At 47.3% G+C, this 15,415-nt stretch overlaps 1 protein-coding gene and 1 pseudogene across 2 annotated transcripts in view; one reads left to right on the top strand and one right to left on the bottom strand.

The window, feature by feature from the left end:
* The first annotated feature begins 1,232 nt into the window (after positions 1–1,232).
* Positions 1,233–2,989, top strand: LOC117677591 (NTPase KAP family P-loop domain-containing protein 1 pseudogene; annotated as a pseudogene). The gene has a single exon (XR_015729443.1). The product of XR_015729443.1 is annotated as an NTPase KAP family P-loop domain-containing protein 1 pseudogene (transcript).
* Positions 2,990–9,199: 6,210 nt separating this feature from the next.
* The window catches only part of PPP1R37 (protein phosphatase 1 regulatory subunit 37), a 36,652-nt gene continuing 30,436 nt past the window's right edge, over positions 9,200–15,415 (bottom strand). The window contains exons 9-13 of the mRNA XM_087876266.1: positions 15,069–15,210; positions 14,812–14,978; positions 13,363–14,356; positions 11,789–11,879; positions 9,200–10,866 (exon numbers count right to left, since the gene is read on the bottom strand). Coding sequence (XP_087732392.1) covers positions 11,797–11,879; positions 13,363–14,356; positions 14,812–14,978; positions 15,069–15,210 — 1,386 coding nt within the window. The 3' untranslated portion in view covers positions 9,200–10,866; positions 11,789–11,796. The remainder of the gene's footprint in view (positions 10,867–11,788; positions 11,880–13,362; positions 14,357–14,811; positions 14,979–15,068; positions 15,211–15,415) is intronic.

Here is a 15,415-nt window from a genome sequence, read left to right as displayed (position 1 = left end):
GGATGGTTTTTCCATAGTAATGCTTTAGTTTAGGGCTAGTAGTGTTTCTCAGTCTTGGCAACTTGTGGACTTCAACTCCCAGAATTCCCCAGCCCAGCCATGCTGGGAATGGAAGTCCAGCCATCTTAAAGAATTCTGGCTGGGGAATTCTGGGAGTTGAAGTCCATGCTTTGTAAATTTCCTGAGGTTAAAAAAGACTACTTTACACAAGAAGAGATTTACGACCATATAATTGGGACCAGAATTCCCATTACTACGCAAGGCAATGAAGTGAGTTGCGCCTGATTTTAACAAGCTTTTTTTGTATGGTGGTTTTTAAGCGAATCGTTGCAGTTATTAAGTGAATCATCCGGTCGTTAAATGAATCTGGCTTCCCCCATTGACTGTTTGTTGGAAGCCGGCTAGCCAGGTCGCAAATGGTGATCATATGACCCCGGGACATATTCATAAATACATGTGCCTGAATTTTGATTACACGATCATGAGGATGCTATGATGGTCATAAGTGCAGGAACTGGTCATAAGTCACTTTTTTCATTGCTGTACTGAGTGACACTGATACATGGGTATTTTCCATTCTTTTCTTTTTTTTTTTCCCCACTCTTCAGATCTCCTGAGCGAGGATGAGATTTATTGCTCCTGTTTACTGAAGACTTTGTGCTATACCTCCACCCCGGTCACCGTAGGTTTCTATTCACCATACAAAACACGTGTTCACTCCTTAATGGAAAAGGTTGCAGGTCAGTCCCAGACTGAGAGAATCAGTGGGGAATCCATCTATGTAAGACCCCTTACTTAGTAGAAGGGTCCTCCTTCCATCCATGGGTCTCTGGGAAAGAGAAGAAGCGACCTTACAGGAGTCCTCATGCCATCACAAAACTTGCATGATTGGCATCATAAAGTAACATCATCAGTGCTAGAAAGGATGGTGGAGGAGGGGGAGGGGAGGGGGAAGAGGAGGAAGAGGAAGAGGAGGAGAGGAGGAGGAGGAGGAGGAGATAGAGAAGGCAGGTGGAGGAGAAGGAGGAAGAGAAGGGGAAGGGGAAGGAGAAGGAGGAGAAGAAGGACAACAACTGTGTGGTCCTTAGTGCTCTTTGAGCTTGGTGAGGTTTTTTTAAAGATGTTTTAATACCCAGGTAACATCATCTGATGATGTTACTTAATTGGATTATGAAACATTTGCAAGAAGACCACCAAGCTTGGAGAGCACCAAGGGCCCCACATTTCAACCCTGAGCTACAAATATTCTCTTCTCTAGATAGACGATCATTGAGAACTTGGCAGATGTTCTCTGAACTCATTTTTGCAGGACAGATGCTCAAAGAATCCATCCGAAGGGAAGAAGAAAGCCGAAAGTTCCAACTCCCACAAAGGAGGAGCTACCTGACCCTCCTCTGGTACATCCTGTTCTGCCAACCTGTCGTCACCAAGAAGCACCTCCAGAGAAAAACCATCAAGTTCCTCTTCATAAAATTCAGCGCCTGGGAGTATGCCTGCAACAACCAGTTATGGGCGGGGTTGGTCACCAGCCTGTGTGACCATATCCGCCACCACTTCGGTCCTCTTCCGCTGAGTTTCTATCATGTGGTAGGAAGCCCTCCAGATTTCGTCTCGGGATTATATGCCCAAAAAGAGTGGAGGCTTAAAAGGAAAACGTGCTGTATCACCGGAGGACTCGTGGTAATTATTTTGCTAGCTGGTGCAGGCCTGGTTACTATCGCCCTCTTCGTGCCAGGGATAAGGGATGGCACACTCTTGAAGTACCTTGGTAGCGGCATTGCTGCCATCTTGGGCTCCGGCTTCATCATCGCCATCAGTCCCGTGATTAAGCACTTGATCATCAGCCAGAAAAAGAAGATCGAGAGCATGACCAACAATGAGAAGTTCACCAGACAGCTGGGTTTTAGGAGTGCAGTGAAGAGCGAGATTGAGGTCCTCACCAACTTTATCTACTTCATGGAAATCTTCGAGGAACGGCGCTTCAAGATTGTCCTTAAGATTACAGGTTTAGATATATGCAACCCCGAACAGGTGGTTGGGGTGTTGAACGCCATCAATACGCTCCTTTCCAACAGGAATGCCCCCTTCATCTTCATCCTGGTGGTTGACCCCTCCGACATCGTCTCTTCCTTGGAGCAGGCGAGCAGCGTGAAGGGAATGGCGGACAACGGCTACCTATACCTCAACCGCACCGTGACGCTTCCTTTCTCCATCCCGGAAATCGCCATCAAGTCCAAGATGCATTGTTTGAAGGAGACCTTGCAGAAACATGAAGCTCTCAAAAATGTAAGGGAAGGGATTCCTTCCTTGGGGATGAATGTCGAAGCACTGAGGGACACGCAAGTCCAGATCGATAAACTGGCATCCACGTATATCCGTAAAGCTTTCGAATGCTTGGAAGATGAAGAGGGTCGTCTCCACCATTATGTCCCAGATAGCATTATCCAGATGACCAGGATCATCAACACCATCCCCATTACGATCAGGTTGATGACGCAACAGCCCCTGTTGAGGCGCAACGTCTCTCCCTGTAATGTGGCCAGTTGGGTGGTATTGGCCAACCAATGGCCGTGTCGCTTGAGTTGGATCCTCCAACGCATGGAAGACACACTGAAGGGCCAACCGCCCGACGGTTATGAGAAGTTGTTGATGTGGGACGTCTTTGTGGAGACGTGTCCTGAGCTGTTCTCCAAGCATAAGGAACTCCAGAACGTCATGGCCTTGGATGGTGACCCTGAACTTTTTGAGAAATTCTTGTCCATGGATTTCCTCTTCACCGTTCAAGAAGGGAAGGAATTCCTGAAGTATACTGTGAACTTAGACCATTCCATAAGATGTAAGATGAGACAGCTGCAGGCTCTGGCGACTCTGGAGACCTACAGAAAAGGTGGAACAAATTCAAAGAAGAGGGCTTAGAGATCCTGGATTCCATGTGAACTTCCAGGAAATCCTGGTGAGAAAGAAATTTAGCAGGGTTTCATTTGCTGGAAAGATGGGAGCAAGAAAGCTGTATAGATCAGGGGTGGCCGCTATGGCTCCTCTAACCACCTGTGGACTTCAACTCCCAGAATTCCTGAGCCACCTGCCTCAGGAATTCTGGGAATTGAAGTCCATAAGTCATAAATGTCTGTGGAGATTCAAAATCATACAGGTGCTTTTCCAAAGGGGCAACTGAACTTTCTTGTTTTTTATTTTCTTTTGAAAAGGTTTTGCTTCTCATCCAAGAAGCTTCCTTCAGTTCTACCTTAAGAATATATAGAGATGATGTATTAGGAATATAGATATAAGAGATAGGTTAAAATAAGAAAGAGTAAAGGTATAAACAAGAATATAGATTACCGATGCGACAAGTTTGAAAAGAAGATGCATAGATTATTTTTGTTTACTTGTTTGTATGTTTTGTTGTTCGTTTGTTTGTACTTTCTAATAAAAATTTTTTTAAAAAAAATTTCCGCTACCGGTTCTCCAGAACCTGCTGGATTTCACCCCTGGTTTACTCCGAAGAGTAGCATAAATCAACCGACTTCAGGAAAATAGGAAACGAAAAGCACTGGATGGTGGGCTTTCTCTAAAAGATGCCAGGTATTTTGATCTATTCCTACAAAAGAAATACATTCGTTCTTGTACAGTAAGGAAATTGCACCACCCAGTGGTCCATCAAACAATTCCGTTGTCATTCGTGTTGGCAGGCTCCAGCCATTGTAACTAAGAATAGAAATAGAAATAGAAAAGCAGAGTTGGAAGGGATCTTGGAGGTCTTCTAGTCCAACCCCCTGCTTAGGCAGGAAACCCTACACCACTTCAGACAAATGGTTATCCAACATCTTCTTAAAAACTTCCAGTATTGGAGCATTTACAACTTCTGGAGGCAAGTCGTTCCACTGGTTAATTGTTCTCACTGTCAGGAAATTCCTCCTTAGTTCTATGTTGCTTCTCTCCTTGATTAGCTTCCATCCGTTGCTTCTTGTCCTGCCTTCAGGTGCTTTGGAGAATAGCTTGACTCCCTCTTCTTTGGGGCAGCCCCTGAGATATTGGAACACTGCTATCATGTCACTCCTAGTCCTTCTTTTCATTAAACTAGATTCTTTCATTAAAAGAGATATTGTAATTGCTTTAGTTCAGTGTTTCTCAACCTTGGTAGCTTGAAGATGGGTGGACTTCAACTCCCAGAATCCCCCAGGCTGGGGGATTCTGGGAGTTGAAGTCCACCCATCTTCAAGCTACCAAGGTTGAGAAACACTGGTTTAGGTTCTCATTGGGTGAACCAACAATTGTGGTTTCTTGCAGTAAACTGCAGCCAAACCACAGCTTTGCAGTGTGTGAATCAGGTTTAACGCTCGTTCGACAAGCCGGCTTTGTACACCCGAGGTCTCTCATCGAAGCAACACAAGGAGGCGCAACTAACTTATTTTTAGGAGAAACTTTTTAAAAAAATGTTTGGGTTGAATCCAGACATCTGTTTCTTTTCTAGGGGCGTATGCCAACACAAATCGATGAAACCCAGTTTTAAGGTGAAATGTGTGAATCTAGACAAGTGCTTTCGCACATATTACCCGAGATCACCTATTTTTCTCTTCCTACAGCGCAGGACCTGTTGTTTTTTTCAAATCAACTGAGTGTTGACCGATTGGTTATGACAGGAGTCGACCTGTCACCTGAGTTGTGAGCATGATTGTTCTGAAGACACCTACCTGGCTTTCATGCCCAAGGTGGGACTAGAACTCCCAGTCTCCTGGTGATTGGCCCAAAATCTCCCAACTAGCTTTCATGCCTGAAGGAGGACTAGAACTCATCATCTCCTGGTTTCTGGTCTGGTACCTTCAATACTAGAGCACTGTTTCTCAACTTCTGGCAACTTTTAAAATATGTGGACTTCGACTCCCAGAATTCCCCAGCCACAAGTCTTAAAAAGTTGCCAAGGTTGAGATATGCCAAATTGGCTTTAAGGTTTAATATGTAGGCTATTGTTTCTAAACTGTGGTTGCTTGAAGATGTGAGGACTTCAACTCCCAGAATTCCCCAGCTGGGGAATAGCTGGGAGTTGAAGACCTCACATCTTCAAGCGGTCAAACACTGCTTTCGGCTTAATGGGATTGGCCAGCTGTGGCTTAGCGTGTTGTGAGAATGTTGTCATTTGGGTGAATTCTTCAAACCACGATTCGGTGAACACCTGAAGCAGTATGTTGAGCCAACTCAGCCATTCTCAGTCAAGATGCTTCCATCCCAAAGCGAATAGATGAACTCCAAATCCTCTTTATTTTTCCTCTTAAAAGTTGTTTTCCATTCTTCTGACAGAGAAGATTAGTTATGCTCATGGAGAGGCCCAAATCATAAAGAAAAACTTGCATTTCTTTGACCAATGCATTTTTCTTATGACTATAAACCTAGTTTTCATCCAACCCTATACCACCAGCCAAGGAAAAATCTGCACCGCTCTATGCATTCTAAATTTGGTTTCCCAAATTATGCAGAGAAGATGTGGCTTGGGAAGTGCAAAATTTTAAACTGCAAACCCCAGCAATGAATAGTTTGGAAATGCAGAGTTTTTCTCAAGAAAGTTTATTTCAACCAGGCATGAGAGCAATAAATCCACGAAGTGCATGAACACAAAATTATTTTATGGCCTCTTTTAATTATAAAAAGTACAGGACCAAGAAAGATTTCTTTTCCTTCTCTACATCTTCAGAAAGAAAAGAATTAACTTATTTTATCTTTTTGCCACCTCTTGTCAAGGGCCGAAGAGCCAAAAAATAAAAATAACGGTATTCTAGTCCATTTTGGAACGTGTGTGAAAGACAGCAGCATGGAAACACTTTGGTCTCTGCAAACCAGCCCTATCCCTGTTAAGAACCACAAACCAAGATAAAAATTTGCACAGGTAGTCCTCGGCTTACGACCACAACTGAGCCCAACATTTCTGTTGCTAAGCAAGGTGGTTTTTAAGTGAGTTTAGCCACATTTTACCACCTTTCTTGCCGCAGTTAAGTTAGAAACACGGTTGTTAAGTGAATCTGGCTTCCCCATTGACTTTGCTTTTCAGGACACAAAAAGGATTACATGTCCCCAGGACGCTGCAATCGTCATAAATACAAGTTGGTTGCCAAGCGCCTAAATTTTAATCACGCGACCATGGAGACACTGCAATGGTCGTTATGAAAAACCGTGCAAAGTCTTTGTTTTTAGTGTCGCCGTAACTTCAGTCACTAAATGAATGGTTGTAAGTCGAGGACTACCTGTACTGTCTTTCCACCAGGTAGGAGCTCAAGACTGCCTGAGGAAATGCTGGATTAGAGTTACTTTGGACTCACAACGCCAGAATAAGCTTCAAGTGAAGAGATGCTCTTCCCAAGGCACCCCAACTTTCTGCTTAGCTTCTGGTTACCTCAAAGTCCTTGGGGAAAACAGGCACCCCCTTTTGCAGCCAAGTTTTTGGGGGGGGTCAGGTCAAACTGAATTGCTAATGCATTTTCTGCAGCTGAATTTGTTCCCTTCAAACAATGCAGAACAGGCGGTCCTCGACTCTCATTTGCTTAACAACTGTGGAAAAAATAAAGGGGGGAAAAAAAACAACCCACCCACCCAAGGTCCAGTCATGTGGGCGTCTCAACTTAAGACGGGATTTCTGGTGCCAATTGCAGTCGTAAGAGGAGGGCTACTTTAAGCGAACTCCAGCCAAGTCCTCTTCCCTTCCTCCTTTGCTCCCTTCCCCCTCGCTAAGATGGCCGCTGCACGATTTGAGGGACAAAAGAATTGCATTTTTATTGAACTCTAGATCAGGGGGTGAGGAACGATGGCCTTTCGGTGACTTCTGGACTTCAACTCCCAGAATTCCTGAGCCGGCCATGTTTCATGACTGGTGGACTTCAGCTCCCAGAATTCCTGAGCCAGCCATGTTTCATGACTGGTGGACTTCAACTCCCAGAATTCCTGAGCCGGCCATGTTTCATGACTGGTGGACTTCAGCTCCCAGAATTCCTGAGCCGGCCATATTTCATGACTGGTGGACTTCAGCTCCCAGAATTCCTGAGCCGGCCACATTTCATGACTGGTAGACTTCAGCTCCCAGAATTCCTGAGCATGGCTGGCTCAGGAATTCTGGGAGTTGAAGTCCACCAGTCATGAAGGAGGCCATCGTTCCCCAGCTGTGCTCTAAGATGGTGGCCAGAAATCCCAGCCCACAATAAAAAAAATAAGAACAAGCAGAAGGACCAGGCTAGTCCTACTGTCCCTTTTAAAAGCCAGGCTACTTGGTCTACATGAGGCAGAAAACCGGTGGCCGTGCCATCGGAACGATTCCTCCTTGCGCCCGATCGGAAGAGACGGAAAGGAGGCACGTGATGAATGCAGCTTTTTCATTTAATAGAAGACAGCTTCCATAAAAATAAAACGACACACGCGCACGCACACACCCCAGATGGGAATGACAAAAAAAAAAAAAAAACAATAGCCAAAAGGGAAGGGGGGAAAAAAATCCCACAAAAATCAAACTTGGGGTGCCATGGAAGGGATGGGTAAAAAAGAGGGTTAATGCAGCCAAAACTTCATCATTAGATATTATTTATTTATTGGGGGGGGGGGTGCATTAACCCTCCCTTTACAAAGAAGCGTGTGGTGTGATTGTGAGTGTGTGTGTGCATGAGAGCGTGTGAGAGAAGATGTCGTGGTCAAGAGGAAGACGGGGGGGGTCAGACGGAAAAATTGCCCTCCCCGAAATTCAACGCAGCCAAAAAAAAAAAAAAAAGTGCCATTTTTTTTCATGCTCCCTGATCAAGATTTCATTGCACTTAAGAAAAAACAAACAAACAAACAAACACGGATTTTTTTAAAAAAGGAAGTCGAAAGTTTTTGAGTGTTTTTTTCCTTTTTTTTTCCTTTTCTTTTTAAAGTCCTGCACCGACTCCTCCGTAGCTAGCTCTCCCTCTCTTCACCTCCTCCGGTCAGTTTTGTAGAAAGGTTGGTGGGGGGGGGGGCACAGGTATTTTGAGGTGAGGAAACCGAGGAAAACATTCCTTTTTCTCGTGTCATCGAACCAGTACCGTAAATAAATACTTTAAAAAAAAATAATAAATCCGATTTTGCTTCGATGGCTGAGGTGGGAAAAGTTATCCCATGGTTATTTTTTGGGGGAGGGGGTGGAGGAGGGAGGGAGGGGAGGGAGACGGTGATAAGAAATTTTTTGCTTTTTCTACTCTTTTTCTTTCGGGAGCTGTTTGGATGGAGACTGAAAAGTCAGTTTTTTTCCACAGATTTTTGGCCGCCGAGATTTAAGAGGACACATGGGTCTCGGCTTTCCTGGGCTTTGGCCTTGTTGGGTTCCCCTTCTGCCCACTCAAATCCACCACGTCGAGATGCCTGCTCATCCCAGGTGAGCCCCTGTCAGTCTTTGTGGGCTCCGTGGATGGGCAGAGAGCTCCGATCGGGGTGGGGATGGGGGAAATGACCCGTGGAGACCACATCCACCCCCAAGGTCTCCAGCTTTTCACCACCTGTGGATCTCTCTTCTCTTTTGCTCGGTTCCGAGGGAAGGTTGGAGAAAAGGGGAGCAAGTGTTGAGCATCCGCCAGCCTTGAGGTTCTGGCTCGGCTCGAAGGGCTCAACATATTGGGGGGGAGGGGGTTCTTTGAAAAGGCCTTCCCTGAGAAATTGTCCAACCTCCCCCACAACACCGTCTGCAGCAGAGGTGTTCAAGCTTGGCTACTTTGAAGATTTGTAGACTTCCAACTCCTAGAATTCCTGGGAGTTGAAGTCCACGGGTCTTAAAATGGCCACAGTTGGATACTCCCCGTCTATAATCATCCATGCCTTCGCCTTCTTTCCTGCTGAGATTGTCGGAGCATCCCAAAACCAGGACATCCAGCAAACTTCTTTTTCCCAGCTTCACCTGGTTTCCCCCAAGTCTTTAGCGTCCCCACTTTTTTTTGGGCCAAACCTTAAGAAAACTCTGGCTCGGCCGGGAGGGGACTCCCTGTGGCTCTGGAACAGAAAAGACAGGAGCAATTCTGGAAGGCCCAGAATTCAACCCCCCCGCCCCCACATCTCCACCGGTTAAGAAGAATGTGGAAAGGCCTGCGAAATGAAGAGGTGGGGGTATATCCAGTGGTGGGATTCAGCCAGTTCGCACCTATTCGGGAGAACCGTTTGTTAACTTTCTAATCAGTTTCTAATCAACCGGAGAACCGGTTGTTGGAAGAAAATCTTATTTTGTTTTTTTCCACTTTACAGGGCTAATCCTGTAAGGAAGGCAGGAAGGAAACATTCTGCTGTTGTTTCTAGCCTGATCTTTTATTGCCCCGCTTACAGAAACTGCCTCTCTGGTTAAACCTTATTACATTGTAACAGTGAGTGACGTTGAGTTGGCCACGCCAACATGGTCACATGACCACCGAGCCACGTCTACCCAGAGGGTCATTAGGGCAGGGAACCGGTTGTTAAATTATTTGAATCCCACCACTGGGTATATGGGGGAGGGCAGAGGGGGGGAAAGAATGTGGAGGGGTGTGAAACTACCCTGAACCCAGCAGCATCCGTACAAGGGCTCTCACGTCATTTTTGTCACACGGGATGAGCCCCCCCCTCCCCGCTCTTACGCAATACAGGCAACTCTCTGCAACTCTTTTTTTTTACAGTCCATTGAAGAGTTTCCTAACCCATTGTTCCCCACGGATGGAAAAGAAACGCCCTAGAGATGCAACTACCTGATTCTTTTCACAATAAATCGAAGAAGCCAGCCTGTGTGGCGTTCACATTTTGTGGGCAAACGGAGGGAGAGGAATTGCTCCCCTCCCCCAAATGCACCACGTGTCCTCACATGGAACCCCCCAAAAAGGGATGCCTTCTTCCTTCTTCTTTTCACAAACGGAAAGAATATAAGGAAGCCGCCGTGTCCCTCCGACCGGGATGCCAACTTCGAGGCAAGAGTCTTCCCATGCCGCTTTAAATAAGACACCGAACAAAAAAAATAAACAATAGAACAAACATGGAGACATAACGAAGGAAGGAAAGACGATATGAATGCACGCGTGTGTAGATAAAGAGATAAGAGAGGAATAAAAATAAATAGTAGTCTGGGCTGAGAAATAACAGCCCGAATCGTCCTGCTTAAGGTGAGAAAAGTTTGTGTGTGTGTGTGTGTGTGTGTATGTGTGTGTGTTTTTCCGGCATGGGGGCATGACAACACGACAAATTTGCCACCTTGACTCAGCACTGTCACAGCTCTCTCTTCCTCTCGGTCTGCAACCGAACCGAGCCTGGTCACATCTGCACTGCAGGAAAAGCCAAAAAAAAAAATAAAAAATGCAGGACTTCTTTTTTGTTTGTTTGTGTTTCCTTGGTTCATTTAAAAGTTTAAAACAGACGGCAGCGGTCCGGGATGTCCAGAGCCGACAAAAATTCAATCTGACTTCCGGGGAATCTTTCAAAGAAAGAAAGGAACACGAGGGGGGGGGGGGAGAGAGAAAAAAACATTGCAAGTGCCCTTGGCTAGTGTTCCAGAAGGAGAAACCGAGGCCATTCATATTGAGAGTTCGTCCTGGGTCTCCAAGTACAAAAGCTTTTTTTTCTCCGGATCGAGGTCTCCCTTTTGCCGGTTTTCCTGGATCGGTCCTGCGAGACGGCAGGTCTCTTCTCAGAGGAAGACGTCAAGAATGCCCAAAAAAAAAAAAAAAAAAAAAAGGGGAGGGGACAGGGTGGGAGGGAGAAAAAGAGAGAGGAGGGGGGGGTGCATCTGGAAACAAAGCTCTTTGGGAAAAGGGACAAGGCATTCGGTTGCCCCGGTATTTCAGTGTCCGCTTTGGGATCGCTTGGTGGAGGCAGGGAGTAAAGCTAGTGTTTCCCCAAAGCAACCGGCTGCTCAGCGACTGCCCAGAACTGAAAGAGAAGAGGAGGAGGAGGAGGAGGAGGAAGAAGAAGAAAGTTTAGAGTATCAGTATTGTTAAGATTTTTGGTTTCTGTCTGAGCTGGATGGTTTTCTCAGACATTTCATTACTATACAATATAACATCATGAGTGCTAGTGGGGTTTGGGGGGGAGGAGGAGGAAAAAGAGAAGGAGGAGAAAAAGGAAGAGGAGAAGGAGGAGAAAGAAGAGAAGAAGGAGAAAGCGGGGGAGGAGAGAGAGGAGGAGGAGGAGGAAGAAGAGGAGGAAGAGGGAGGAGAAAGAGGAAGAGGAGGAAGAAGAGGAGGAGGACTGTGGGGTGCTTGATGTTTTTTGAGATTGATTGTTTTCTTGCAGAATTTTCATTACCCAACTAGGTAATATCATCAGTGGTAGAAGGGAGTGGGATTTGTGGAAAGGAGAAGGAGAAAAGGAGGAGGACAATAACTCTGGGATCCTTGGTGCTCTGAGCTGGGTGGTTTTCTCATTTCATTATCCAAAATGGTTAACAATTTTAGCAGTTCAATTCTCACCGGCTCAAGGCTGACTCAGCCTTCCCTCCTTCTGAGGTCGGTAAAACGAGGACCCACATTGTTGGGGACAATGTGCTGACCCTATAACCACCTTAGAAGAGTGCTGTAAAGCACCGTGAAGCGGTATATCAGTCTAAGTACTACTGCTATATTAAAAAAAGATTAAACCCCACCTCCTTCTGGCACTGATGATGTTACCTAGTTGGGTCATGAAACGTCTGCAAGCAAGCAACCAACCAACCACCCACACAAATCTAAGAAAACCAATCCACCTGGTGGCCAAACAGCTCTGTCTTTACAGCACACCTTAATGATCCTTTCTGGGAACTTGATTTTAGTTGAAAACACCCTCCTGTGCCCATGGCGAGAGGACTGTCCCTTACCTAAAGTGTCACATTGGTTCCTGCCCCATCTCTAGGCTTGCTTCCAAGAGTAACTCCTCCAGCTCCTTCTCGTTTTTGGAACAGTTCAACTCTGAAAAAAACAGAAATGGACAACTGGAACCTCAGGGAGCCATCATCAGGCTGGCCACGAGACCATGAGGGCTCCACCAGCAACAAGTCCTGCAGCCCTCTGAAGCCCAGGAACCTATCCAGAAACGCAGCTACCAAGCTATCACTTTTGACATGACAGAAGGAGAAAAATGATCCTTATCCAAGGGAAAGAATCATATTTGCTGAGGTTAGATCCAGGAACTTGTTGTGGTCCGCCAGCAGCCTGCGGAGCTGACAGCGGAGTCAGACAGTGAGGAGGCTGGAGAGGAACATGGGCCAGTCCTGGAGGCTGGGGAAGGCCCGGACGAGGGCTCTGCGTCGGAGGCAGAGATGGGGCCAGGGCCATCTGGGAGCGATGCGTGGACTCCGGAGCCTCCAGAGGCAGATAGCAGAGAGGCAGAGGAACAGGAGGAGCCTGTTCTTAGTGCACGCACATGAAGAGCTGCCAGAAGGCAAGAACAGCTAAAGCAAAAAGGACGACTCGGGAGTAAGGCCAGATGATTGGCCCCTCCCAGAAGGCTTAAAAGAGCAATAACGGCTCTTGGCCTCTTTGTAGAAAAGCAACGTTGCTACATTTGTTTCTTGGCGGCATCTCTTGCTTCTGAACTTAGTGGGGTTTTTGCCAAGAAAAGCCTTTGGCAGGGTGCCAAAGTAGACAAAGGTTGGTGATAAGGCCGAAGGACTGTTTATGAAGGATTTGTTTTGGACTAAATTTGGACCAAGCTGAGAATGAAGTAATGAAGTAATGAATGAAGCTGTTCTAATAAAATATATTTGTTTAGGACTGATTGTGTCTGGTAATAACTACTTGGGCCTAGGTCACAACAGAACTTTCTTTTTTTTTCTTTTAGCCACCCTTGCATTCGGGTAGAAATTGGGGTGACTGAACAGAGCTTGAGCATTTACTAGCCGGATGCCCTTCCTGACACCTAGGCAGAGTTCACAGCAGACAATAACTCATTGCCCTCCAGAGAGAGAAATATCTGCTGCTACCTAGCATCAAACTCACAGCCTCCCGAATGAGAGGCGAGAGCTCCACCTCTAGGCCACCACGTCTCTCTAAAATTCTAGAACCTTAATGCCACTTAAATTACACGTGCCAAACCCTGGCAACTTTAAGACCTGTGGACTTCAACTCCCAGAATTCCCCAGCTGCCTGGCTGGGGAGTTCTAGGAGCTGAAGTCCACAGATCTTAAAGTCTCCAAGGATGGACACACCCCTGATTTAAATGTTTTGACCTAGCCTCATCTGCTTTTTAATTCTTCCTCCTCTCCTCCTGGTTTTTCGGGAGCGTATCTCCAGCACCCCACCTGAACATCAAGCCTTGTCTTCACCCCAAAAAGCTTGAGAGCTCCCCCCCCCCTTGCTCACCCTCAAGACAATACATCAAATGCAGATTGTGTGCCCTCTTTGGCCCGGCCATTTCATTCTGTGGTTATACCAAGCTTTTCTGCTTTCTTACCATGTTCCACAGCACAGCTGGCTCTTTTCCCGTCGTACCCTAAAGGCGTGTCCGGCAGCACACAAAGAAATTCCGTCTTTACCCCGTTAGGAAGCAGAGTAAGGTGGACCGCGTCCTCACAGGTCCCAGAGTTCATTTTGTCGGGGCCCGAATGGGAACTCGGCGTGGGGGGCAGGCTTTCCAAGCCGGCTGTGGGTCCAGCCACAGTTTCACTCGTCTCTGCTTTCGAGCCTTCAGTCTTTACGGGCTGATGGGGGGGCAGAGAGTCCGCCTGCCTCGACGGAGGTGCAGACAGAGCTGCGGGGCCCGCCTTCTGCTGGGCTGCCCTCAACTCCTCCTTCTCCGGAAAGCTTTCCACCCGCGTCACCACGAAGATTTTGTGGCCTCGGCCGGGACTGGAAACCGATATCCGTTTCTCGTTTCCAGGAGAATTGACCTGCAGTGGCGCGCTGCTTGTGGTTCCTATTCGAGATTCACATTTGATTTCTTCTTCTGCAGCGTTCGAGGGGGAGACCTTGTCTTTGGCGCCAAGCGTGTCCCGGCCTTTCTCGAGAGAGCCCACCCCAAGGGGTCCTTCAGTGTGGTTGGGCTTGCTGTGTTGTCCCGACAGATAGAAAGTTTTTGTTTGCAATGTCTCCTCCTTCTCCTCTTCCTCCTCTTCGGTATCTGAATCAGAATCGCAGAGGTTGTTGCTGCCACCACCGGCCGCTCTCTGCTCCGCTGCTCCATTCTCGCGGGGTATCAAGGCTTCGGCAACTTCTTCCACTTCTTCCAGGCTGGACACCACGTCCCCGTTCTGCCCATCCTCTTCTGCCTGCTCCTCCTCCTCCTCCTCCTCCTCCAGAGGTTCTGTGATTGTGATCTCGGGCATGGAGGCCGACTGCTGGAGTTTCTGCTCCTTCTCTTCCTTCTCTTTGGCCAGGACGAAGTTGCGCTTGCAGCCGTTCTGGATCTCGGTCAGGAGGGCTTTCTGCGTCTCGAGGAAACTCTTCACCTGTTGAAAGAGGAGGAAGGCAGAACAAAATTGAATCGGCGCAGTTAAGATGTTCAACTGAGGAGCTTCAAAGATAAGGACCTGCATCTTTCCTTTGGGACCTGCATTTCGGTCGAAACCGCCTGACTTCAGATGTGATGCAGGTTGCAAACTCCATCCAAAGTCATCCAGCCAGTTTTCGTGCCCCAAGGCGGGACTAGAACTCACCGCCTCCCGGTGATTGGCCCAAAGTCACCCAGCCAGCTTTCATGCCTAAGGTAGGACTAGAATTCCCTGTCTCCTGGTGATTGGTCCATAGTCACCCAGCAGCTTTCATGCCTAAAGTGGGACTAGAATTCCCTGTCTCCTGTTTTCTAACCTAGTGCCTTAAGAACTAGACCAAATTTTAGGGAATTTGGAGAGCTGCTCCCTTAGAGGGGGCCCATATTGGGAGCTGGCTTCCAACCCAGACTTACCGATTCCTTTTTGGGCTCCCGGTCAAGGTCCAGCCTGAGCAAAGAATGATTGACCTTCAGAGCCAAAGACAAGGCCATAAGTCCCCCCGTCTTGATCTCGTTTTCCCGCAGGTCCAGCCGAAGCAGGCGAGGACTCTCCGCAATGAATTCCGCCACAGCCACAGCACCTGGGCACCAAAAGAGATCATGCAGGCCACACCCCCTAGTTTGGGAGGGTTTCTGCTGCCATCACAGAGATGGCTGCAAGTTCGGCTTACCTTCGCAGGTCAGTTTTGTTGAAGCCAAGCCCAACCGTAGCACTGAGCGGTTGCTGATGAGCCCGTTCTTCAAGTTGCGGACACCTTCGTTGCCAATCGGGTTGTGTCCCAAATTCAGAGTCTCAAGACTCTGGGTGTGAGGCTGGAGGCGTAAGCAGGACAGAAGGTGGGTTATCATGTTTCAGGTTCAAACAACATGTACATCCCCAAGAAAGCAAAATCCTTGATTTGTAGACCTCTCAGGGAAGGTCTTTCAAGTCATCTGAATCACTGCTCTTTCCCTCCCTCCTTCCCTTCCTCCTTCCTTCCTCCCTCCCTCCCTCCCTCCCTCCATCTATCTCTATCTA

The sequence above is a fragment of the Pantherophis guttatus genome, chromosome 10, assembly GCF_059756535.1.
Source record: "Pantherophis guttatus breed Tessera chromosome 10, ASM5975653v1, whole genome shotgun sequence".
NCBI lineage: Eukaryota > Metazoa > Chordata > Lepidosauria > Squamata > Colubridae > Pantherophis > Pantherophis guttatus.
This window is presented reverse-complemented; position numbering and strand designations above follow the sequence as displayed.